At 38.5% G+C, this 23,966-nt stretch overlaps 3 protein-coding genes and 1 non-coding gene across 5 annotated transcripts; 3 read left to right on the top strand and 1 right to left on the bottom strand.

Moving 5' to 3' along the window:
- Positions 1-1,439: 1,439 nt before the first annotated feature.
- On the top strand, positions 1,440-14,079 carry LOC116256961 (uncharacterized). The gene is made up of 15 exons (XM_031633521.1): positions 1,440-2,884; positions 4,081-4,210; positions 4,351-4,552; positions 5,187-5,273; positions 5,396-5,455; positions 6,256-6,342; positions 8,056-8,127; positions 8,268-8,323; positions 9,616-9,701; positions 10,417-10,507; positions 10,583-10,740; positions 10,833-10,924; positions 11,915-11,995; positions 13,026-13,099; positions 13,598-14,079. The coding sequence occupies exons 1-15, from the start codon at positions 2,332-2,334 to the stop codon at positions 13,671-13,673; spliced, it is 1,905 nt and encodes a 634-aa protein (XP_031489381.1). The 5' UTR covers positions 1,440-2,331; the 3' UTR covers positions 13,674-14,079.
- A 1,605-nt stretch (positions 14,080-15,684) lies between these two features.
- On the top strand, positions 15,685-18,547 carry LOC116249134 (60S ribosomal protein L28-2-like). Of its 2 annotated transcripts, none has more exons than XM_031622290.2 (4): positions 15,685-15,829; positions 16,070-16,223; positions 16,579-16,739; positions 18,183-18,547. In XM_031622290.2, the coding sequence occupies exons 2-4, from the start codon at positions 16,076-16,078 to the stop codon at positions 18,321-18,323; spliced, it is 450 nt and encodes a 149-aa protein (XP_031478150.1). In that variant the 5' UTR covers positions 15,685-15,829; positions 16,070-16,075; the 3' UTR covers positions 18,324-18,547. The 2 variants fall into 2 exon arrangements, with proteins under 2 accessions (XP_031478150.1, XP_031478160.1); XM_031622300.2 differs by having other exon boundaries at positions 15,687-15,829; positions 16,076-16,223.
- Positions 17,072-17,162, top strand: LOC116246518 (small nucleolar RNA R24). Its single transcript, XR_004170703.1, has one exon. It is a non-coding gene; the product is annotated as a small nucleolar RNA R24 (small nucleolar RNA).
- A 1,315-nt stretch (positions 18,548-19,862) lies between the features above and the next one.
- On the bottom strand, positions 19,863-23,538 carry LOC116246474 (40S ribosomal protein SA-like). The gene is made up of 5 exons (XM_031618368.2): positions 23,273-23,538; positions 21,676-21,938; positions 21,402-21,599; positions 20,392-20,611; positions 19,863-20,180 (listed from the first exon to the last, which is right to left on the bottom strand). The coding sequence occupies exons 1-5, from the start codon at positions 23,403-23,405 to the stop codon at positions 20,077-20,079; spliced, it is 918 nt and encodes a 305-aa protein (XP_031474228.1). The 5' UTR covers positions 23,406-23,538; the 3' UTR covers positions 19,863-20,076.
- Positions 23,539-23,966: the final 428 nt, after the last annotated feature.

Below are 23,966 nucleotides of genomic sequence, written 5' to 3'. Positions count from 1 at the left end.
GAACTTGTCGGGATGTTAGATAAGGTTCGGTTTCCTATCTTGCTGATCCCTTGACACCACGTCGTTAACTGAGAGGAACTCCATCCTAAACTAACTTTTCTGCAAGGGAGAAACGTTTTTCTGTTTTTCATTCTTTTTATTTCTGTTTGTTGCATCTTTAGTTCTTGATGTTGTCTTAGTCTTTCATTTTTTTTTTTGTAAGTTTTTAAAAAGTTTTGCCGTGCTTTTTTCCCTTTTTTTTCCTTTATTTTTAAGCTCACTGTATTATATCAAGAAAAACCTTGCCCTTTTAAAATTCAAAAACTATATTTGAGACTATGATATTGCGATTGGAGAATATCATATTGTATTGGAGGCCCATGCGAAACCTTTAAGGACAATGGCAGGAGTCTCACTAGATTTTGAAACCAAACAGGGAACACTACGAACTGATGTTCAATTTTGTTATGTTTTTTTTTTTTTGGCCGGCGTGAAGTTGGATCATATTGTTTAAATATCTGTTACGGTACCTTGTCTACCAGAAAAACAAAATATTATTGCTTGGGGTCCTCATAAAACAAACACAGCAAAAAAATGTGGCTTAAGATATATAGAATTCGATGCACATATTATGAGGAACGAGTAGAATACTTCGGACCAAGTTCCAACCTTGCCTTCTATTGTTTGAGATCCCTGCTCATTATCTTTATCAAAATCACATGCATATACTAATCTATTCATGAACTTGTATTTAGTAAAAGTTATTTATAATATGTTTCAAATGCACACTTTGGGGGATGTTATTTATTAACTTATGCACGATATTTGAGGGCTTCTGGCTTCATCTAGTGTCGGAAATTATAAATTCAATGACTGTGAATTTAAGAGATCCAATACATGTAAAAGGTGATTATCCAAAATCGAATGTGATTTTCATATTTATATTGACCACATATTGCGCATGCACACACGCACAAGCATATAACGAATTATATGAATGAATTAAATAAAGGACATTGGAATTGATTATGGTCAACCTCACTATTTACATGGCGTTGCATGTGCCATTAATTTGTTAATATTAAACTATGAAGTGCTTATGCTTGTTTGGGTGAAAAGTTCATAAGAGAGGCATTAGGGCCTCCTCTTATTGCTTTGTCTGTGGAGTTTTAAGCTGCAGAGAGATCTTGTTGGACTAGTATTCACTTTTAATAAAGTGTCACAATTTCATCATTTATGATTATAAAAGAATAACACCCATGAAAGTCGGACCTATGATATACCATCTATCTACACTCCACTTATTTATTTAAAGAAATAATTTGAACTTGTGAATTATCAATGTTGTCGATAGATAATCAATTTAGGTAGTTAACAAGTTTATTTTATTTATAGAGCTCTCCAATATGTTATATGCTGACTTCTTAAGATCCCGGGAGCTCTTTATATACTATGAACTACTAACAATTTCAACGGAAAGAGTTCGACCAAAAAAACACTCAACTGGGGAAAAGAGAGAGGGACTCCCCTCCGGTGAGTTAGTTTATTTGGGGAAACAACGGCGAGGAAGTGGCGGGATAGCAAGGGAGGAGAGTCGGGAAGGTGGGAGTTCTCAGGACATTGATGATCGTCCCTGCCTTGCAAACTGTTACGGTTCTGATGATCCATTAATTGGCGTTGCTAAAAGTAAAACCCAGTTGGAGAAAAGGCTCTAATGCGCACATACTCTTTCGTTACCTCGCTCTCTCCCTTCCGCCTGTCCAACAATCACCCAATGCTCAACAGTGGAACTTGGGTGCCCATTTCTTTGCGTCAAATTTTCAGGTACTTCGGTGATTTTGGCTGTGGGTTCTGACGATCGCCATGATTCGTAGCACGCGTAGGCTTTCTTCCTTATTGGTGGGTGATGGATTTTTCCTCGGATAATTCATTTTGATTGTTCGGTTTCTGGTTTTTTTCACTTTATAGTCTTTGGTTGGCAAGGAAAATGGTGATTCATGGGTTTCTTTAGATTATTTTAGGAAGAGAGAGGGCGGGGAATGATTAGAGGATCAATTACTTGATAGCGAGAGAAGAATGGGAAGATTTAGCGATGGCAGAAGGCTCTGGCGATCAGGAACAAAGTGGGGGCTGTACTTTTGGTTCGCAGTAACGTGTGTACTTGGAATGGGTTTGGTGGGAAGGTATTGAGGTTATTGCTGTTGAAGTTAACGGGGGTTGTCTGAACTGGGTTGCTGTTTCATGCTCTGAATTTCCGGCTTTAGGGTTCAAGTGAGGGCCTGAAAATTTTGTATGAATATAGGCAGGATCAAGCATATGAAGTGAGATTCTGAGGGTAGTTTGATAGACTGAATGTTGATATCAGGGAGGGTGCTAGGGATGAATTCTGCAATGGATGAGATAAATCTTTTGCGGCAAGCGCAGAGACATCCATTAGTTCGTGAAATCGGGGAAGAAATCGACTTGGAAATAGGGCCCGGCGACGATGATCCTTCCTTTGCTCACGCGCCGCTTGTGGACGTCCCTCAGGAGCCTACTTCCGAAGAGCAGGAAGATCACAAGCATTTGCTCATGGCTCCCGGGCAAGACCAAGAGTTGGTTAGGCTGCAGCAAACCAAGCGGAAGAAGAAGGTGGTGAAGAAATGGAGGGAAGAATGGGCCGATACGTATAAGTGGGCTTATGTGGATGTATTTGAGGGAACAACAAGGATATTCTGCTCAGTGTGTAGGGAGTATGGGAGAAAGCATAGGAGGAATCCGTACGGGAATGAGGGCAGTAGAAATATGCAGATGAGTGCGCTCGAAGAGCATAACAATAGTTTACTTCACAAGGAGGCGCTTCGTCTCCAACTTGCCTCCAAAGATAAAAACCTTGCAACTGTAGAAAGACCAGTTTATGTCAAAGGTAATAGCTCTTGTTTCGTTCTCAGTTCTAAACAATTTAAGTTGGTTCACCGTTACTTGATTGATGAATGATGCTAATGGCAATCAGCTGAACTTTTTGTGTTCATGCGGTGTTTTTCTCTAGGCTCTAGAGTTGCTTTCAGTACAAAAACAGATTCTGTGGTCTTTCAGCTCCTAAATAGTATGTCGGCTTTTTACAATTAGGGTTGTTTAATCATTTTGGGTACAGTTAGCGAGAAATGTTCTCTTTCTGAACTTTTCTTTTTGGGATCATGTATTTTATTGCTGATATCTTATAGACTTTCAACATCCTTTTTAAGATTATTTCAGAGGAGGCATATCTGAGCCATTGAACATTGACTGGAATTTCATCATCCAATAGTGAGTATGATGTCTTATTGGGGAGATATGGTTGGGAACCAACATGATGTCTAGCCTGCAATGCCAAAATATTGGCTAGAATTTATTGCTGCCTTCGTTGCATTATGATATGCTCGAATCATGTTATCATCAGATTCATAATATCTATTTACTAGAAATAATTAGGATTTTCCGTGTGTTTATTTATAGACAAAGATTCGATTAAAATTTCACCACCCTTCTTAACTAACAATTGCTAAACCATCAAGAGAAAAAAAATTCAGAATTTTCTCTTTCAACTCAAAAACTTGTATGACACAATAAGATCAATAGTTGTCCTACCATGCATTCTTAGTCTACTTAGTCTGGTTTTAATAATGTTGTGGAAAATGCTACTTTTCATCGGATTCACCCGATGAACCACTACCAGTAGTTGTTGGCCGTGTTCATTGTTTCATGGGTATGACCTTGATCCTGTTCGTATAAATTAACCTCATTATATTTTACAAACTCAGTGAGGATTGAAGCAATTTTTAAGTCAGTAGGGATGACATGTTAAAAGTTGAAAAATAAATGTCTTAATCAGCATGTCTTTTGGTGTATAAATGATATCACCACAACTATGCCATCCTACCAAGTGTTATAAAACATGATGCCCGTACATTGCCTTAGTAAGCAATTATACTATGCTTATTCAAGTTATATACATGTTTTAACTATGTAGAGAATATAAAATTTTCTTGAGCCTTTTTCCTGGACTTCCTTATTTACTCTGGTATTTCCTTATATCTGGTGGGCAATGGACATGCCACTGAATGTTTATTCATAATCATTCAGCTCTAATGTCCAAAACTGCTGGATCCATTGTTGAAGCAGTTCTGAGAAGAGATCCTCATGAAGTTGAATTCATACAGTCAGTTCAAGAAGTGGTTCATTCCCTAGAGCCCGTCTTAGCCAAGAGTTCTCAGTGAGTATCTACATAAGCCAATTGCATATTTGTTGGTTTTCAAGATTTCCCATGCAAGTTATTACTTCAAAAATGGTTAATGTAATAAAGGGCATGGCACTGTGAAGCATGAACTTTGACCATGTGTTGCCTATCTCTAGGTTTGTCCACATTCTGGAACGCCTACTGGAACCTGAGCGGACCATTGTGTTTCGAGTCCCATGGGTTGATGATAAGGGAGAGACACATGTAAACCGAGGATTTCGTGTACAATTCAGCCAAGTATTGGGCCCTTGTAGAGGCGGTCTTAGATATCATCCAAATATGAATTTAAGTACTGCCAAGTTTCTTGCATTTGAACAGGTAGTTCTCGTTGGTCACTCCTTCCATGACCTTAATTTAGCATATACATCTGTTCCGTGATTATTTGCAGTTCATATCAGCCTTCACTTTTCTCCTTTTTGTCAGTTGTTTTCATATAATACTCTGTTAAGGTTGAAGAATTATGTCCTCCTAAAGGGAACTTGGAGCACTTATCCATGTAATAAGTAGAATCTAGTTTTTCTATGGAAGGAAAAATGATCCTTACTTATACCATAGACAAATGGGCGACCAGCTTCTCTTTCTGTCAGTTGAGGACCAATTTGCAACCAAGTAGTATGGCATGTACATACAGGCTTGCCTTTTTAGCACATTACTCTTACTGTAGGATCCTTCAGAATATGTGCCTGCTAGGTTTTCAGTTGAACATTATGTTACTCATTTAGCAAGATTCAAGTTCATCTTACTCTGCCTTGGGTTTCATGAAGGGTATGCTTTTGTTGATGCAACATATTACCCCCTTTAGTTCCAATGCTCTGTGTGCTGATAATGTAATTCTTAATACTGTCTCACTGCATCTTCATGTTAAGCTGCTTCTAGAATGATCTCTCATTGAAGACTATGGGCTAATCACATGTCTGAACATTTACTTTATCTTTGCCTTCTTTGGTGATAGACAATGAGAAATGCTTTATCACCATATAAACTTGGAGGTTCTGGTGGTGGAAGTGACTTTGACCCAAAAGGAAAAAGTGAAAATGAGGTACTTTTCTTTATAATTTGTAGTTATCTATATGTCTTTGAGCTTTGTATTTCTGGATATAGCGTTTTTTTTTCCACCTTAAGTATTAGTTCCAAATGGTGCAATAAGGACTGTCATTGCAGATCATGCGCTTTTGCCAAAGTTTTATGGATGAACTATATCGTTATCTGGGCCCTGATCAGGTAAGCTGCAGTGGAGTACCTGTGTTCTTTTTCTCTGATTCTTATTTTTTGTTTTTTATTTTTAAATTGTATAACTGCCACATATAACCTTGGAGTGAAGCAATATTAATGCCTTAAAGCACCTTACATGCTTTGGTGCCTAGAAGGTTGTTGTCACATAGCATGTAACTATGTGAGGCATGAATCTTCCCTCCAGGTTAGATGATTGAAACAAAATGTACTGATTAGCAGAGATGATGTTTAATGTTCTAATCTCCTGAAAAGCTAACACATTGATCACCTAGTGAATTCATGTTTATTCTTTTTTAAAAGATATAAATTTTGTGCCCTTTTCTGTTATAAATTTCATTTCTACCAAAAGAAAGTAAGTGGTTATGAGTTCAGAACAAATTCAATAAGAAGTCCAATGATTGTCATTCCCCATGCAAATGGCGGTCCAATTTTTTTTCCATGTTGTTGGTTTGGCAACCACAGGACAATATTGTTCCTGTTCATCCTGGCAACAGTTTGTTTATTGTATTTTCTTGAAAATAAAATGTGTTTTTTAGGTGTCTCACCATATGATTGATGAACATCTTATTGGACTTTTTAGTGAAAAGGGATTATAGGTCAATTCATTAATCAATAGCTCGCAGAAGATGGTTTTGTACTTGTAATGATCTTCAAGTTTCAATTCTGAGCCACTTATAGTTTGCCTACTTGCATGCCAGTATCCTCCATTGAGATTCATGTTATTCTGATAAAGGGATTATCTAGCGTGCACATTTGAAAGCTAGTCATTATTTTTTTCTTCTTTCTAGGATCTTCCTGCAGAGGACATGGGTGTTGGTCCTCGGGAAATGGGCTATCTTTTTGGGCAATATAGACGCTTGGTTGGCCACTTCCAGGTATGATGATGTTATATTATTTGATGTTTAGCTAATTATCTATAAGTATTCTAAGTAAAAGTGCCGTTATCTTGTTTTGTACCACAAGTAGTATTCGTTATTAATATTGCTTAATATTGCTCTCTTGCGACCCATGCAAATCATAACACTGGCTGTTGGTTGACTTCAGCCATCTTCTTTAGAAATGAGTGTGGTGTTGATTCAAATATCTGATGATAATGATATCCTGCTTCTCAGTTTGTGTGCAAGCTTTTGCCTTCAATTTGGCTTCGGGACATAGTTCATTAGTTCTCCTTGATGGTACAAGAATGATATGCAACATATGTGGAATGGTCAAACTTACTTTCCCCCTAAGCCTGCTGTTTGATTCCAGGCAAAACCTTTTTTAGACAAAAATTTTGTTTAGTAAAGTTTTGCCATGTGTGATTGATAAACACAAAAACTTCTTTAATGCTTAATTAAGACTTAAGAGCAGGTCCTAGAGGATGAGTAGCATAGTTTAGACAAAAGTTTTTTAAGGTGGAAAAAATAGGCAAAAGAGAGCCAACGAGCAAAATTTTGCCCACAAAATGTTTTGCTTTATTTGATAAAATAAAAAAAAATAGGTGGGACCCAACACTTTTTTGGTAAAACTTTCATACAAAGCAAACTTTTGCATAGTTATCAAACAGGGCTAAGAGAAAGTACAAGCAACAACCAAACTGACTTGGAAGATAACAGTTCACTTTTTGGTGCATTTCTCAACAGTCTCCTCAAATTTAGCTTGATTCTAAAGGAATCGTACAATGTCCCCAAATAACTTTGATATATTGATGGAGTTGGGCTTCTGGTGAATATGTACCTACTTGCTCTTTAGAACTTACATGTTGAAGAACCATTGAACCTCTGTATATATCTTATTCATAAAAGGGAAATGCCTTTCAATATGTTTCATCCTCTCAGGGGGCTGCATTTTAGAAATGTGAATGGTGATCATGTTGCCCAGGATGCAAAGTGGTTTATCATGCATGACTATGCCTAACTCCTGCATGACAGAACCAAATGAACCTGGCTGTGGTTTGGCTTGTAGCTGCACACCCATCTTCACCTGTTGTATAATACCACCCTTTCCTTATTCTTTCTTGAAAACATGGAACAATCAACAAGATACAGGTGCAATCGAAGTCCTTATTGGGATAAGCCTTAAGTTCTGTAGTGGCTGACAAGGAGAACATACCATAGCGCATAATGCCCCACTGCCACACATTATAGTTTTGATGACTATTGGAGGGCACATTCATCTGGGATCATATGCTGACAAGCAAGCATAATCTCCAATTCCTGCAGGTCCATTGATTGTCAGACATATCAAGCTCCCTACAAGGTGTCTGAGTCATCCAACTCCGTCCAAAGCCCTAAGTTTGAGTGGCTTATTTTTATGCCATTCTGAAGCCTAATGGCCATCCTGTATCTTGTAAAAGGATAGATCTCTAATTGAAGTAAGGTAAGAGTTCTTGTTTAATTGGAGTTGGAAAAAAGGCCAAGGACAAATCCCCAGGTGTAACTTGAACTTAAAAAAAGGAAAGGAATCATGTGAATGCTTCTGAATGTGATGTAAAGCACAAAAAGGTTGGACACTGGTCTGGTCAAGTAAACAATTGTCTTATGTTGTCTGTAGAGCATTCATCATGTTTCTACAGTATTTGGGAAACTTACATGTCTTTTTTTATTCAGGGAAGTTTTACAGGCCCAAGAAACTTCTGGTCAGGATCCAGTCTCCGGACAGAGGCTACTGGTTATGGACTGGTATCATACTTAACTAATATTCTGTATAATTTGCTTGGTTAATTGCCTAAAATAAGTTTCACATATTTTTACTGTCTAGTGCCACTTAAATGGCTTCTCCTTTTCTCCAATCTTTCATCAGTTTGTCTTATTTTATGCAGGTCTATTATGCACAACTTATTCTAGCGGAGATGAATAAAGATCTCAAAGGACTAAGGTTCCTGGCTAATCTGAAATAGTTTCTTCGTAACAGTCAATATTTTGTTTTTTGTTTTGTCTTGTACTCCCAGCCTGTTATGTGAAACTTAATGACTTAATCATCACCTTAGTATGTTAAAGTTGGGCATGTATTTGAACAGCAACCTAGAGTTTCAAGACAACAACCCCAAGAACAACCCTTAAGAGATGTTAGACCCAATTAACAAATTGATCATGTTTGCAGCATTAATGTAAATGACCACCAGTGATAATGTCCTCTTATATCATTTTTAAAACGTTGGCCAAAAAGAGCAGAGTATTACAAAACTTCAATTCTCCATTTTAGAGTCCCTATCCTAATGAACAGCGTAATGATGATCTGGTTGTCTAAGAGCTTTAAAACAAACCTACAGGACCATAAAGACCTGGAAAATTTTTTTTGCTAAATGTCACATATTGAAGTATTGTAACATGGCTGTCAGGAATACGATTCAATACACAATATGCAAAAGCATATTAGACACTCTATATGATAAAGAAACAACAATCATCCTAGTGTAGTTCTAACAGTGTCCTTGATTTGGTTTAGGCCTATTATGACCCTTGTTTTAGGATAGCATGTTACAACTTACATAACACCGGTGTGCATAGCTAAAGCGAAATTTCTCGATCATGTGTGTTGCTGTAATGTGTTTCTGAAATGGAGTTAAGATACAAGAGTTTCTCATTCAACAAAAGCAAGTTCTCTTTTTAGAGGAAAAATCAATCTATTGAAGTTCATACTTCATAACGTAGCATTATAAATGTAAATTTACCTTCTTGTATTTTGATTCATGATATTATCAGAGACAAGAAGGTACCTTTGTAATCCTTGCAGAATGGTTTCTTGTTGTGCTTTTGGTATAAGTAATAGGATCATTAATTTGTCATTGGCATCCTGTGAGGTTGGTTTCAAAAATAGCATAAATGTTGGTGTGCTCCATAAAAAAGTTATGATAGATCAAAGATTCTAAGTGCCAGTGAAATTGTCAAAAATCAAATTTAATATAAACCATGTTTTCTCAGTATAGCCTGATATAATTTGAAATATTTCTGTGGTTCAATTTCTCCCTCTTGCCTTCTTCCTGCAACATATAAATGCAATAGACTCTTATAGATGTTCTGAATGTTCTTTTGAAGTCTATGATGTAACATACTTTTCTGAAGGTAGTTTATTCTGGCAGATGATTGTATTGAAGTTCTGACTGTTTCAATTTAGATACTCACAAGGAAAAAAAAGTTCACAAGCATTGTAATATTATGAACTTGCAGATGTGTTGTCAGTGGCTCTGGAAAGATTGCAATGCACGTCTTGGAGAAACTTATTGCCTTCGGTGCTATCCCAATTACAATATCAGGTAGCTATTTTTCTTTTGCAATCATATCATGAACTGGTACATTTCTTTTGCTGCTAAATCTACCAACCTGCATGGTGGTGACTGTTAAACCCCTCTGTTGTCAAAACATGTGCAGCTCACCTAGGTTTATCCTATAAGGCTATAACACATCTCTAAACCCTCTTTCTCTTCCCAAATTCATTCGCCGCTACAAGTGGGCATTTATCTGTGACCACTTCTACTCCTGTTGCAGTTTCCATCACTTCTATCCCTGTTGCAGATTAACAGTCACTTTCCTTCCTCCTCCTTGGCTGTCCTTGAATCTTCTCAGTTGGTGAAACAAGAATTGTGCTGGGTATAACACTGAGGGCTCAGTTTGTGAAAGAATAGCTATTTTGGGCTTAAGACTAAAGGGATGTGGCAACTTTGCATTTTATCCAACTTATGGGGAGAGTCATGACTTTTGCACTCCGTCAAATGCGAAAGGCATGTGCCAAGTAATACAAGCCACTGCCTACTTTGCTGCAGTCATGTGGGATTAAGATACAATTAGAATTTCTGGTATGCAGGTCAAAAGTAGGCTCCAATGTGTAACTGCATGCTGTCAAATCATTGTTCTACTGAAATATGGCTATGAGAAATGTATTCATGTGCCCTGTAGGTTAGGTTTCTTGGGATCAGACTTGGTCTATTTGTCTAATATATTGACGTCTACCTTCTTACTGTACTTAATCAGATTCAAGAGGCTATTTACTGGACGCAGAAGGTTTTGATTATGTTAAATTTCCACTTTTGAGAGACATAAAGGTTCAGCAAAGAAGCTTGAGGTGTTGTTCTTTCTTCCTGTTCTCTGTTTGTCATATTTGATTGTTTTATCTAATTGTTGATATGACACTTGACAGAGATTATGTAAAGTCATATACTCAAGCAAAGTACTTTGAGGATGCAAAACCTTGGAGTGAGCGGTGTGACCTTGCATTTCCATGTGCATCACAAAACGAAATGGATCAAGCAGATGCATTAGCTTTGGTTAATTCTGGTTGCCGTATCCTGATAGAAGGTACATATTATATCATGATGCAGTACTTGTTTTTACATCTTTTTTCTACCAATGGATTTTTTATTATAAAATTTATGGTCATACATTATTAGGTTCAAACATGCCATGCACTCCACAGGCTATAGATGTGCTCCGGAAGGCCAAAGTCCTGGTTGCTCCAGCAAAGGCTGCAAGTGCAGGAGGGGTATGGACATATGAGTAACCGCACACACTCTCTCACTCCTCTTTTTGCTTTTTGTATGGCAAGCTGTGCCATGAAGTATTAATTGAATCTGAGAATCTCATGGGTCCATTTGTTACAAGATGTCGGAATCGGAAACTTAAATGATGGGAATGAAACAAAATTTATAAAATAAAAGCCATTCTGGGATCTCTATGAGAACATCTCTCAAAGGAGAGCCAAGGAGAGGGATGTAAAATATGGTCGTGCAAGCTGGAGTCCACTGGTTTCCAACTGAAAAGAATGGAACAGTCCTTGAACCTTGGCATTTTCATTTCACATGCCTGTCAAACAAACAGCCTTATTGGCATTTTCATTTCAGATGCCTGTTAAACAAACAGCCCTAAGTTAAATTTTGCACCTTTGCTGATCTAGCGATTCTAGCCATCATATTCTGCTGCTGCTGATGAAATCATTTGTATCACTAAATGCCTTAAAAATGTTAATGGGTCTTTGTCATATGTTCTACGGTTTAGAGTTGTGGTACCTTATCTTGTTAGTAATAGTGTAGAAACTACCGAGTCCAGAGCAGTTGAAGAATGCGTGATATGTCCAAGTTGTAGTACTTTCTCACATCCAAGTATTACAATGCATTGTTCAATTCTTGCCTAAACTTGCGAAAATTGACAAAATGGCATTTGGTTCTTCCAGTGCTAGATTCTTTTTATGCTTCCTTGTATTTTGTGTCTTTAGTATCTATGTTTTTGGTCTTCTATTTTAATTCTGATATTTGTTATGCTAGCTTCTATGTTCCCTTTAATTAGAAAGTGCCTAATACGTGCAAGGCTGTAAATCTTATCTAGACCAATCTCTGGAGTTTTTAGGTTTTTTCCCCTTTGTTTTTAGTAGTTTTTACTAAGGCTAACCATATTGCACTGTTCACCAAAAAAGACTAAGGTACCTCATATTCTAGAATTTTGATGTTAAATCCAGTGTCTGACATATGTTCTGCAGGTTGGTGTAGGAGAACTTGAATTAAGTCAAGACTGTAGTTCAATACACTGGTCGCCAGAGGAGTTTGAAAGTAAATTACAGGTTATTTTTTTGCATCAATTGTTCCTTAACAACCTTTTAATTTTTCTGGGGTTTAGCATGCCATAATTTATGTTAATGTATTTGTTGTTTTCAGTGTTGCTATGTGCCAGCGGTATCAGCAGGGTTTTATCTGTGTCAATGAATTCTTAACTTTTCTCTGGAACATAATTCTTAATTAACTAAAGTGGACTAAGACAAATCCAATAGAATTATTGTGGATGCATTTCCTACCAGTTGTTTTGTGAGTATCGACAATTACGCTGTGAGATCCTTTAAGTGACCCTTCTCCATCTTTTACAGAGCTGATTATTCTTTTTCCTTCTAATTTTCCACAAATTGGGATCTGGTTATTTCTCCTTTGGCTAGCAATATAACCAGAGTTACAAGGAAGACATGCTTGTGCATGTTATCTGATCCTGAAGAACTGAAAGTAGGGATTAACCATGGTGCAACTTAGGTCTGGACAAACTGCTGTTTGATTGAAAGTCCAGATCAGCTGATTTGATGATGCCAAAGTGATGGTAATTTGGCAATACCTTAGGTGAACATTTTCCTTTTTGCTATTCTTTCTTGCTGAACTAGAGTATCTTACCTCTGTGACCAAGAACTAATGTCTCTCTCTCAGTTGCTGGAAATTGGAATTTTGAGTGTATTGAATGTCTTTTTCGATACTATAGGTTAAAATTCTCGTTAAAGTGAATTCTTGCTGGGCCCATAGGTTGCTTGTAAAATTCTCTTGAACCCTTCCTGGGAACTTGGTTCCATGCCTGGATTCCTAGAATAGGTAAGTGGAGCAGAATCCTTTTGCGTGTAATTAAATGTTTTCATCTTTAGTAATCCTCATTACAGGGGAACCTAGGACCTGCTTTCTCTAGGCAAGGCTCTATAAGTACAGCTTAGTAAGTTACTTTGTGAAAACTGTTTAGTTGAGTCAACAATATATCAGTGTAGCATTTAGTTGAGTCAACAATAAATGTGATTTTCTTGCCATACTTTGTTACTAATGTTCCATTTCCTCATTTTACTTTAGGAATCCATGAAGCAGATCTACCAGAAATCTGTAAAAGCAGCCAGTGACTATGGATTCATGAAAGAGAACCCAGAGTATGGATCCTTCAATGTTTTCCTTATTTTGCAATTATGTGTACTGTCCTTAGGGAATCTCACGGCCAATTGTTTAAAAAATTGTATGCTCTAGGTGCAAACCTTTTTTTTATTTTCAGAAGAATATTGCAAATGTGTTCCATTGGACTGATAGATCTTTCTTATGCACAAATTAGTAACAAGTTTTGACTTCACCACACAACTAATAACTCTTTCTAGTTTCAACTTAAAGGGCTATAGTTATTGCACTTTATGTAATGGAGTGTTAGGGGCCTGTCTGGGATTTGGTTCTAACCTTCTTCCTTTGGAAGGAGTAGCCATATCAGGATGAAACCAATATTCTCATTTGGCAGTCTGCCCCCCTTAAATTGAGCCAAGCAATGACCCTCATCCTTTTAGCGTGCAATAATTCTCTGGTGTGAGTAGGATGGAACTCATGGACATTATCCAGAATCGCATTTGAACTTTTGTGCTGTTTTTGCTTTGTTCATGTTTCAGGGCTTTGGTTCATGGGGGGAATATCTCTGCTTTCCTCAATCTTGCTCAGGCCATGATCGAACAAGGATGTGTTTGATGGTTAACTAGAAGCCTTTGCGAAGGAGTAGAATATTGTTGTTCAGTAGTAACTTTGAAAAACTGGATCGCTTTGTTCTGCATCCGTGGATGGACTTCGACGGCCAGCATCCTGCAGAGCAGATTTGTTGTGGAGCATTTGTCTAGTAGCCTGTTGAGCAAGAGAGCTCTGGTTGTTTGTAAAATAGGCGCATGTTTAGTAGAAGTGTAATTTTCCCCATTTGATAAATATTTGTTTAAGATAGAAAATGGCCCCATGTAGAAAGATTAGGTGGATCATTTTCTATTTGATACAAATCACTGTACTTGTCTATCTGCCATGATGCGTATGGCATGAATAAGATGATAATCCACTTTCTTGTAACTTTATATATGAAAAACTGGAGTCCAGCCATTCATCTTCAAAATTGGAGATAGGAAATGTTGTGATGGTTCTAGGTGGCACCTCCCCTTTGGAGAGCAGATGACAAGAAGGGCACTGAAGTAAGGCCCCGGATCAAAAATCCAAATTCCTGCATTCTACTCATGACGTTTTTCATAAAGGCGTTCCATTCTTTCAGCCTTCTCACGGCGTTGTCCTTGTTACGAATAGTGGTGGCTACCCACTCCTTTATTTTTCCTCCGGTAACTCTGTTTTATTAGCTGTTTCTCCGTCATAATGAACAGTCTTTACGTACCAGTAAGCATTATCTTGAGCGCCCTCACGCTAGGAAACTTTTACATGGTAAAAAATGGTCAGAGCTCTGCAAGTTTCAATGTGTTTTCACTTGGGAGTTATAAGGCATAGGCATAGCAGAAACATTATTTCATCAATCAATCTAAAAAATTTAGACAGATTCATGAAACACTACACTACTTTTAGTGTTCCATGAATTTGGGGTTGATTCATAAAATACTCATAGTGTTCTTGTTAAGGCATTTGATAACTTTTGCAAAAAAAAAAAAGCAAAAAAAAAAAGAAAAGAAAAAAGAATCAGGGTGTACTTAAAGTATGAAATTTTACCTTGAACTCATTTGGAATGAAAAAAATGGCCTTAAGGGGGTGCACCATTTTTTTTCCTTAAAAAAATTCTCCAGTCATATGAATGGGTTTACTTTCCATCAAGCACCCTTGAAGGGTGATAGTTTATTCCAAATCTTAAATTTGAAAGCATGGATTTAAAGCTGGTGCCCTAATCTTTTTTTTGTGGGGGGGATCAGATTCGAGGTAACCAATCACAAGCAAAAGTGAATGAGCAATATAGCCTAGGGATGGGCCGGGCCGAGCGGTTCTGGCCCGGTAAAACCAGGCCAGGATAGGCCCAAAAATCGGGCTTGGGCCCAACCCGACCCAGCCTGGTTTTAATAAAATAATATTTTTTTAAAATTATAAAATAAATTTTAAATATAAAATATAATTCTTAGTAATAAAATATATATTATTAAAAACAATAAAAAATATTTTGTAATCCTTAACGGGCCAGATTTGGTCGGGCCAGGGCTGACGCAGGCCGGGTTTTCTTTGGCCCAAACCCGGCCCCATACCGGGCTAGGTCCTAGGCCCCCGCCAGTGGCTCGGCCCAGGGCTCAGCCCTAATATAACGTGTTTACAGTGTTGTTTGACAAGAAACATAATAATATAATGTTCTATGAATCTATCCAAGAATTCAGAATTGATCCCTTTGCCAAGCGCCGCGAGACCGCAGTCTAATGCAAATTCTACTACTAGATCAGCTTTTTTCTTTTAAAATAGTCCGCGGCATTCCCAGCAACCACACCACACCCATGCAACCAATTGAGTTACAAAAACACCTGATGATAAAATATTAAACACACACAAGCTTAGATGAGCTAAGCCCATAAGTAGCATCCATTGCCCGTGTCCTGTCCAGATCAGGATACTCCGGAAGGGCAGGAACCCAACCCAGCCGAGCCCAGCCCACCCCACTCAGGTTTCACTTCCATCAGCCGAGCAAAGTGGAATGTGGCGTCCCTGTAAACCATCTGCTATGAGTGAGGACGTTTTCGTCATATAAAGTTCATACATACCTAGGGTTTTAATGTTGGCAGGGTCGTTATAAGAAAAATCTCTCCATTTGCTTCTCTCTCTGCCCTTCAGCCGTGGACGAGAAAGGTTTTTGGGAAGACGCAGTGAGCGTTTCCTTCATCTCGTGTACTGTAAGGATCTCTTTTTATTTATCTCTCTGGCTCGAGTTTCTGATACACATTGTAAATTGCTTTTCTGTGGGACTTTTTTACTGTACCTCTGGGTTCTGTCTTATTTGATATCGACTATAGATCTTCTTCTGTGGGTCGAGTTCTGTATTGTGTTAAGGGCCTGTGGCCTTTTTTATTTGGGTTAAGCTGTGTGGGAATGTTGTTTCGCTTATTTTGCTAAATTGGGGAGCATTTCTGAAGGTGAAGATGGCCGGTATTCCGGATCCTCTTCTCTGGGAGATCGTGAAGAAGAACAACTCTTTCCTAGTCAAGCAATTTGGGAACGGCACCGCGAAGGTCCAGTTCAGCCGAGAGAAGAATAATCTTTACAACATCCACTCGTACAAGTACTCGGGTGAGCCTAACTTAGTGTCTTGCTAGCTGTAAAACCCAGCCATCTTTCCGTGATTCTGTTTGCCATTGCGATGCCGTGAACTTTGGATTTAGATATTTTTGTTCTCTTGCTAGTAGCGGTGGGGTAAAAATGTGCTTTTTTTTTCCTTCATCTTCTTCCGGCCTTTGAGGGTATTACTTGGTAGTCGAGCGCATTTGTTTGTCTTTGTTGCGTTTATTGATTAAGTATCACATACTTCTGAATCAAGATACCTGTCGTGCTTAACCGAATTTGCTTATCGAGAACTTATTGGTAAGGTTGGGAGCTTGCTTAGAAGACCACGTCTTCTTAATCTGTTTTTGTTTTGCATTATCAGGGTTGGCAAACAAGAAGACCGTGTCGATTCAACCTGGTGCAGATGTTTCTGTTGTGCTGTCAACTACCAAGACCAGAAAGCAAAACAAGCCTGCTTTGGCTCACCACAAGTCTGTTATGAAGAAAGAGTTTCACAAAATGGCAAAGGCTGTTGTTAACCAGGTCTGTTGTGATGTTTTTCCTGGCTATTTGCCTGTTGTTTTTCTTTTGCGAGGATTTTTTTTTGTGGTTCCATATTATTTTCTTTTCTCCGTCACAAATATTGGCATGTGATACTGCACAAAATGCATTTGATAGTTAAACCTTTCCAGAACCGAGTCTGCTGGTGCAACCGTCATTTCGTGATTTATAGTCATAAATACTAGACATGGGGCTCCAAAAAGGGCACGAAATGGCTAGCTAAGCAAAATTATGAATATGATGTCGTGATGTATGTACGTATTTGTATCTGTGTATCTCTGTGCCCCTCTATTGAAAAGTGTTTGTCCAGTTTCTTTGCTATGATGAGGAGCTAACATGTAAGAATACCCCTTCATAAGGGTTATTTCAATGAAATATACTTGTTACGCTTGGCTTCTGAGTTCTGAGTAAACCTCTTTTTCTTATTTTTCATTGCCCCTTATTCTGAGTAGTCCTCTTTTCTTTATTAAAACCTTCCACTTGAGAGGTCTGTGGCTGGTTACCCAGTGGTTCACTGTAGAATGCACTCAAGCTTTTGAGTCAAAACGCATGTGGTTTCCTGTTAAACTCGTTGGATTTTCCAACTTTCAAGAATCAGTGTTCTCTTCTTATCTCTGGTGTCAACACTACCGTTCTTCTGGTTTAAATGAAATTGAAACAGGAGTTCTTAATCATTCATGTATCACTTGGTAACAATTTGGCTATGCCATGGACACTCCTGGAAGGGTACCGTACATGGGTGTGAGTATTGGAGACTAGTGCTTCGTTTTTTGTAATTTTTTTGTATGCTTTGGTACTTTGTTAGTAATTTATGTTTTATGTATGCCAATAATGAATGTTTAAATCTTATTGTTGCTATATATATGCATGGCAGTGTCTCCACACCTAAGTTTTTTGATTGCCGCTCAGTGTCCACACCCTCACCCATGTATGCACGCATACATGCGCATGTGACATAGCTTTTCGGGAAGTCATTTTATAGTCACTTGGGTATTGTAGACTTCATATTTTCTCTTTTGTTCCAACTGATCTGTCATGGGCGCTGATCACGCAATTGGCGATTAACCAGATCAGGAAGGCAAATCATTTTTGAATGAAATATCAATCGCTGTTGATTCATGAAAAGTAATTTAAAACCTATTTGATTTTAGGATCTGCATTTCATTAAAATTTTATTACCTGATTGTTGATTGACTATCATTGTTTTGGATTTCAACGTACTCTTTGTTAACCAGGGTGCTACATCTCTTATCCATGATTGGCATTCCTATTATTTGATAATGGGCTTTAAAATGTTTTGTGTATGCAATTATATAAACGTAGAAGTAATGTGCATTTCTGTTTTCTTCCCTGTATTTAGTTGAAATGAGTTACCACTTCAGTTCTGAGTTATTTTGGCTCTTACTCAGTTTTTTCTGTCTACAGGTTTCTGATAACAACTACAGGCCAGACCTTAAGAACGCTGCTCTTGCAAGGCTGAGTGCTGTTCACAGGAGCCTGAAGGTTGCCAAATCTGGCCCCAAGAAGAGGAACAGGCAGCGTACTAAGATCTCCTTTACGAAGTGAATGAGTGCACACAAATTTTTTGCTGCTTTCAGAATGTTTCTGATACTACCCAATATAGGTGTTTTGACGTGATGATATTTTCTCATTCCCTCTCTTGTTTCTCTTTGTTAAGTACATTCTTTTTCTAGTTTTCACTCTTCTAGAGACCGTTTCCTCCCATATCTGTATTGTTTCGACTTGATAATGTGATTATTGGCATGAAAAGATTCTTTCTTTCATGTGAATATATGTGCTATCAAATAGTGGAGGTCTAGCAGCGTCTGTATATAGAGCTGTGACGCTGTGAGATGATAATGGCAGTTGGATTTTCCAACATGTGATAATGCAACCTTGTCTGAGCTATATCCCTTGTTCACACGGTTAAGTAAATCAGTCCTGAATCCTAATCTCAGTAATGCTTTCCGGCCATAAAAGTTTTCGGCTCAAACATGACAACACGGACACGTATTTTTGTGATTCCGTTTAAAGATCGCCTTTCCTGCTATAAAACGCGTCTAGTTGCTTACTAATGACCAAGAACTCCTCCGGACTCTTTCCACGTGCGAGTTGCATCTGGGTTTTGTACCTTAGTTCATCTGACATAAGTGAAGTTGAAGAAAATGCTAGATTGCCACGGGCATGCTACAAACCAAGAGATGGGGTTTATCTGAGTAAAACCAGGTTTTGGAGGTAAAACCTGATTTTTTGAGTGTTAGAGGGTCGTCTTGGCTCCACTCGTGTTATGTAAAAACTAAGTTTTGGGTGCGTCACCCAAACAAAAGGTTTTTAAAACACACACAAAATTTGGTTTTCATGAAACAAGTTTTCACTAACTTTATATGTGTTTTCGCAATAATGAGAGCGATAATTATCGTTACATCATTCAAATGCACCTTCGTAGTTTCCGCAATTTTATTTTACCTTCATGTAGTCAAGCAATGCAGCTTTTTTTAGTCAAGCAGCCTTATCATTTAATCACTTAACAAGTTAGTTACCGACACTCCCATGCTGCCATGCTCGTGTTATTTTGTATCCATCATGAGGGAACGACTCCTTCAGCCTTTTAGGTGCATTATCCTATTCTAGCTGTCGCTCAACCCAGGGCACCTTGCCGATGTCTTTGAAAGCCATAAAGATTCACTTCTGAAAAAGGTCCTTGACCGCTCGTTTATATAGCAATTAATATACGGAATATTTTGGGCGAGTCTCATTTATGAGCTTCGACCATGCCCTAAACATGCATCCGAACCAACCATGACGCAGAGTCGGCCTCCATTGCATCCAAAGCCAGCGGCCTTCTCTTTCTTGTCAAGTTCACAAGCTAGCTTTATAGCTCGTCTCGGTTCGCAACGTTGAACTCGTGAAGAGTCGGGTAAGGCGGATACCCGTGTTGCATCTTGCACAAACCCAAACCATACATTGTACAGGTTGCCCCTGCTCGATGTTTCCCCTTTCCAATTCAAGAAAAGTCGGAGATAAATTGTCTTCAGGAAGCAATAATAAACTCTTAGAAGTGGTAAGTTTCTCAAATAATGTGAAGTCATGTGTTTAACAATCGCGTGAAGACCTTAAATAGATAATGCATTATGCACTTCAAAAGGCAGTTCTTCCATTTGTTAAATATCATAATTCAACTAAGAGAAAAATAACTCATTCAAGAAAGAAGAGTTCCATCTCTATATACTCTTGGCTACAAAACTGACTACTTTGAAACATAGTAAAACGGAAACCCACAATCAAAACGATATCATGCATTTGAATGTCAATCTGCTCTCTACATTTCAGGATCCCAACCTGATGGTGGTGGAACGACATCGACCGCAGGTGCAACAGTTGGCGGGGGAGCAGCCGTGTCCCATCCATCACCAGAAACAGCAACTGCAAAGAACGAGAACGGTTGTCACATCATACTCAACAGGAGAAACAGACAGCTTAAGCATTGTGATAAAATATTTCATATAATGCACAGAGCAGATTACGGTAGCTAACATTACTAAAGATTTATAGAGAGTTAAGGGCAACTGTATAGGTTTATGTGGAACCAAAATAAGTACTTGATTCTGAATGACGAGCAAACATGAGATTGTACCTGGAGGAGCAGCCCACTCGACTGATGGCACTGCAGCAGCAGCAGCAGGAGGAACCTCCCCACCCCACTGGGCATCGCTAATTTGGCCAGGCCACTGGTCTGTGGCAAGGCCAAGTGCTGCTGCTGAAAAATCAGTGGCACCATAATCTGGGGCAGCAACAACTTCCTCTTCTTCGTGCTCCTTGGCCTCCTCAGGGTCCCTATAGAAAAACAGGTCCACCTGTGGTAGAAATTATATAGTGAAACAGATCAGAAATTGGGCACCCAGTAAAAATTGTTCATGCCTGCCCCCCACCCCACTCCTAAATTGTGCACCCAGCAAAAGCTGTTCATCCCTGCGGCTCTTAATAAAATGGGAAGAAATGGTCCAGGTGTGCTTCCACAGCCCATGGGCAAAAAAGATTCTGTTTTTTTTTCCCCTTCCAGTAGGCTATCGGCAAACCAAAGAAATCCAGGAGTTGTATGACATAAAAAAGATTCCCAACTAGAAGTAACTGGGTGACATTGAGAAGTTCAAAATTCAATGATGTTTTTGAATAACCTTAGCCTGTTACCAATGTCAGCTGTCTCATAATAGGCAGCTAACAAAACTCTTTATTGGACACAATCACTATTTCAAGTGTCATTTAATTGCTACAAATCATATTTCAAGGGTCACAGTCTTCAGCAGTTCAGCTACAAGAACAACTTGGTATATTACAAGAACAACTTGGTATATGTGTACGGGATACAAAGCAAATATTGGAAAAGAAAATTAATAATAGACAAAGAGCAAGGGACACATTCTCTGGTTACTCTATGCCTGTGATTGCTGTCCTACACAGAAGTTTTGCTAATAATATATTGGCAACTAAAGTCGAAGGCGAACCACCATATTGCTATGCTCGATATTAGATGGCAGGGTGCACTTGTCGTTTGAAATGAAAAGAATAAACAATGGCAAACTTCAAATATAAGTTGAAATATAACTGAATCTGTAAATTGATAAATGAGGATTAGTAGGAGCATACCATGACATCCCACTTGTGATTGGGAGGAATTGTTCCCCTCATCTGCAGAACCATTCTAGCTAGCAACCAAAATAGACAACCTATGCTGTGCTTTCCCTTGTTGTTCGCTGGAATACCAATATCCACATAACGCATAGGTGAGTCTGTATCACAGAAAGCGATGGTGGGAATATTTCCCAAAGAAGACTCCTTAATTGGCTGCAGAGAAGTTTTAGCTATAAGCACACAACAAAGTATAAGAAAGTGATAAGTGAAATCAGCTTGATAATCCTACCTGGTGATCTGTTCTGGGATCAGTTAGAATAAGAAGACGTGGCTCATTAAATGATGTCTGAAGCTGATTTGTGAATGTTCCAGGGGTGTGACGCCCAGCAATTGGATGAGCTCCAGTGTACTGTGCAAACTTTAAAATAGCTCGTTGACCATATGGCCTCGCAGACTGGACGATGATGTCCTGTGGATTCTCTATAGCAACAATAACCCTTGCAGCCAGTTGAAGTTTCTCCCATGTTTTTCCAAGGTTTATGATGTAAATACCTTAAAAGAATTCCGCATAAATATTTAATGACATCATGCAGACCAAAATGCTGAAAGGTTTATTTATGATAAGCAGCAGAGTTAAAATTAAAACATATCAGTAACAGGAAAATAGTAAAAGGAAAATAAACATCTTCTAGATTCATCTGTCTTTAAAGAGCAGAAAGATATCGTGGAAGACACATATCAGAATCATGATACATATTAGGAAAAAGAACGTGCAGGATCATCTCAACCACAATTTGGATTAAGTAATAAGAACCCAATTATACTCAATAAGTCAATAGTTTCCAAGAGATCTCAATGATATAAAGTTGACCTGTATTGGATGGGTTCAAAGTTGGATATTTAATGTAATGAGAAGTAAGATTCAATGCATTGCAAATTCAATTTTTAATACAAAAAATCAAAACTAACAAAAACACAAAAAAATAAAAAAATATTAAGAAAATTTCTCTTTATGAAAAAACTCTCAGAAAATAACAAGTATATGCTACATACAACATGCACATCTTCCATTAAAATTAGTCAAAATTGACCGCTTAAAAATTATTCCCACTACTTAAATGTGTACCAAAATAAATAAGTTTTCATCATCCATGACTTAGTTCATCGAGTCCTTAAACAACTTAATTTCAGAATTAACCCTCAGGAAACCATAAAAGTATCTGGCTTCTCTTTTATCATCAAGTCGCAGGGCATTGTTATTCTCAAACTCCTAAATCTGATGGAGACGCATGGTGACTAAAATCACAAATTTGTTAGACACTTAGAAATATAAAAAAAATAAGGTACATTAGCAGTAGTACTTGGTCCCAACAAACTACGGACCGCCAGAACATAATCGCCAAAAGTCACTAATAGGAACTTCAAAAAAATTGAAAGACTGTCTAGCCATGGGCCAAACTAAACACTTAAACACTCGAAGGAAACTGCTCAAACAACCAAAATCTAATTTCTGCATTTTTATCTCACAAAATCGGCATACGAATTGCACCAATCACTAAAATCAGTTACGGATCCCGGCAAGCTTAATCAGATAAAATCTCTAACAATCAACTAAATAATCCAATAAATAACGATGCACGACTATCCGCTTAATACAAATGCAACATTATAATCAGCTGGCCGAAAAATTGTTACCAACTAATAAATGCAGATAACAAATGAAGAAAGAAACTTAAGTACTTAATCAGTCTTTTCACAAAAGATCAACATCTTCGAAAGCCACCGGAATCCATAGCAGTTTGCGCATGATAACAATATGATAAAAATAAACAACAACAATGACAATATTAAGAAGAAAGAGGAGAGATCAGCAGGGAGGGGAATACCGTCAGTCCTGCGCTTGAAGACGTAGCGCTCCATCTGGAAGTCGCAGTTCTTGGTGCCAAGGTGGACGTCAGCCGCGAGCATCATTTGTATGTCCGCCTTCTTCTGCGAGAGCGTCGTCTTTCCTGCCGCCATTATCGCTGAGCAGACCAGGACAACAGCGAGAGGAAGAAAGAGAGAGAGAGAGGAGCAAGAGGCAGTGACAGAGGATCTAGGAGCTCCGGGGAAGGGAGGGTGATCCAAGAAGAGGGCCTCCGGCTGCTCTCTCTTCTTCCTTTAACCCTAAATGGGTTTAGGGTATTTTCTTTCCAAAGTACTCTTCGATTATCTTAAAATTTCGGAGTTGCCACTCCAGCGTAACTGGGTCGGATATGCCCTACTGGTTTGGTGATTTTAAACCAACTAAAACCAACCCGACCCAGAGCTGAATTGGTGGTATGCAACCAGGGAAAGGGAAAGTGTAGAGGTGGGCATCCGGCCTGGTACCCAATTGTTTTTCGGTATCCGGCTCGATTCGGCCTGGGCCTGGGCTCAAAAAAACATCGGGCCTGGTATTCAATTGTTTTCCGGTATTCGACTCGATTCGGCCCGGGCCAGGGTCCAAAAAAACCTGCTCGAGCCGGACCAACCCAATGTCTAGGCCTAGGAAAGTCACTCCTTTCTGCCCTAAGTGTTTAAGACTGTTATAGAATTTGG

Source organism: Nymphaea colorata, chromosome 1, assembly GCF_008831285.2.
Source record: "Nymphaea colorata isolate Beijing-Zhang1983 chromosome 1, ASM883128v2, whole genome shotgun sequence".
Classification (NCBI taxonomy): domain Eukaryota; kingdom Viridiplantae; phylum Streptophyta; class Magnoliopsida; order Nymphaeales; family Nymphaeaceae; genus Nymphaea; species Nymphaea colorata.
The sequence above is the reverse complement of the archived record's forward strand: the minus strand, read 5'-3'. Positions and strand labels throughout refer to the sequence as shown.

Bases quoted from the DNA above. Each gene is read 5' to 3' on its own strand.
- LOC116256961 (XM_031633521.1), top strand. From the start codon at position 2,332: ATGTTGATATCAGGGAGGGTGCTAGGGATGAATTCTGCAATGGATGAG. The intron at 4,553-5,186 runs GTAGTTCTCGTT...CTTTGGTGATAG, and splicing joins AGTTTCTTGCATTTGAACAG to ACAATGAGAAATGCTTTATC. The intron at 10,508-10,582 runs GTGTTGTTCTTT...GACACTTGACAG, and splicing joins GTTCAGCAAAGAAGCTTGAG to AGATTATGTAAAGTCATATA.
- LOC116249134 (XM_031622290.2), top strand. From the start codon at position 16,076: ATGGCCGGTATTCCGGATCCTCTTCTCTGGGAGATCGTGAAGAAGAAC. The intron at 16,224-16,578 runs GTGAGCCTAACT...TTGCATTATCAG, and splicing joins CCACTCGTACAAGTACTCGG to GGTTGGCAAACAAGAAGACC. The intron at 16,740-18,182 runs GTCTGTTGTGAT...TTCTGTCTACAG, and splicing joins CAAAGGCTGTTGTTAACCAG to GTTTCTGATAACAACTACAG.
- LOC116246474 (XM_031618368.2), bottom strand. From the start codon at position 23,405: ATGGCGGCAGGAAAGACGACGCTCTCGCAGAAGAAGGCGGACATACAA. The intron at 21,939-23,272 runs GTATTCCCCTCC...AATTCTTTTAAG, and splicing joins CTTCAAGCGCAGGACTGACG to GTATTTACATCATAAACCTT. The intron at 20,181-20,391 runs GTACAATCTCAT...CGTTCTTTGCAG, and splicing joins CGAGTGGGCTGCTCCTCCAG to TTGCTGTTTCTGGTGATGGA.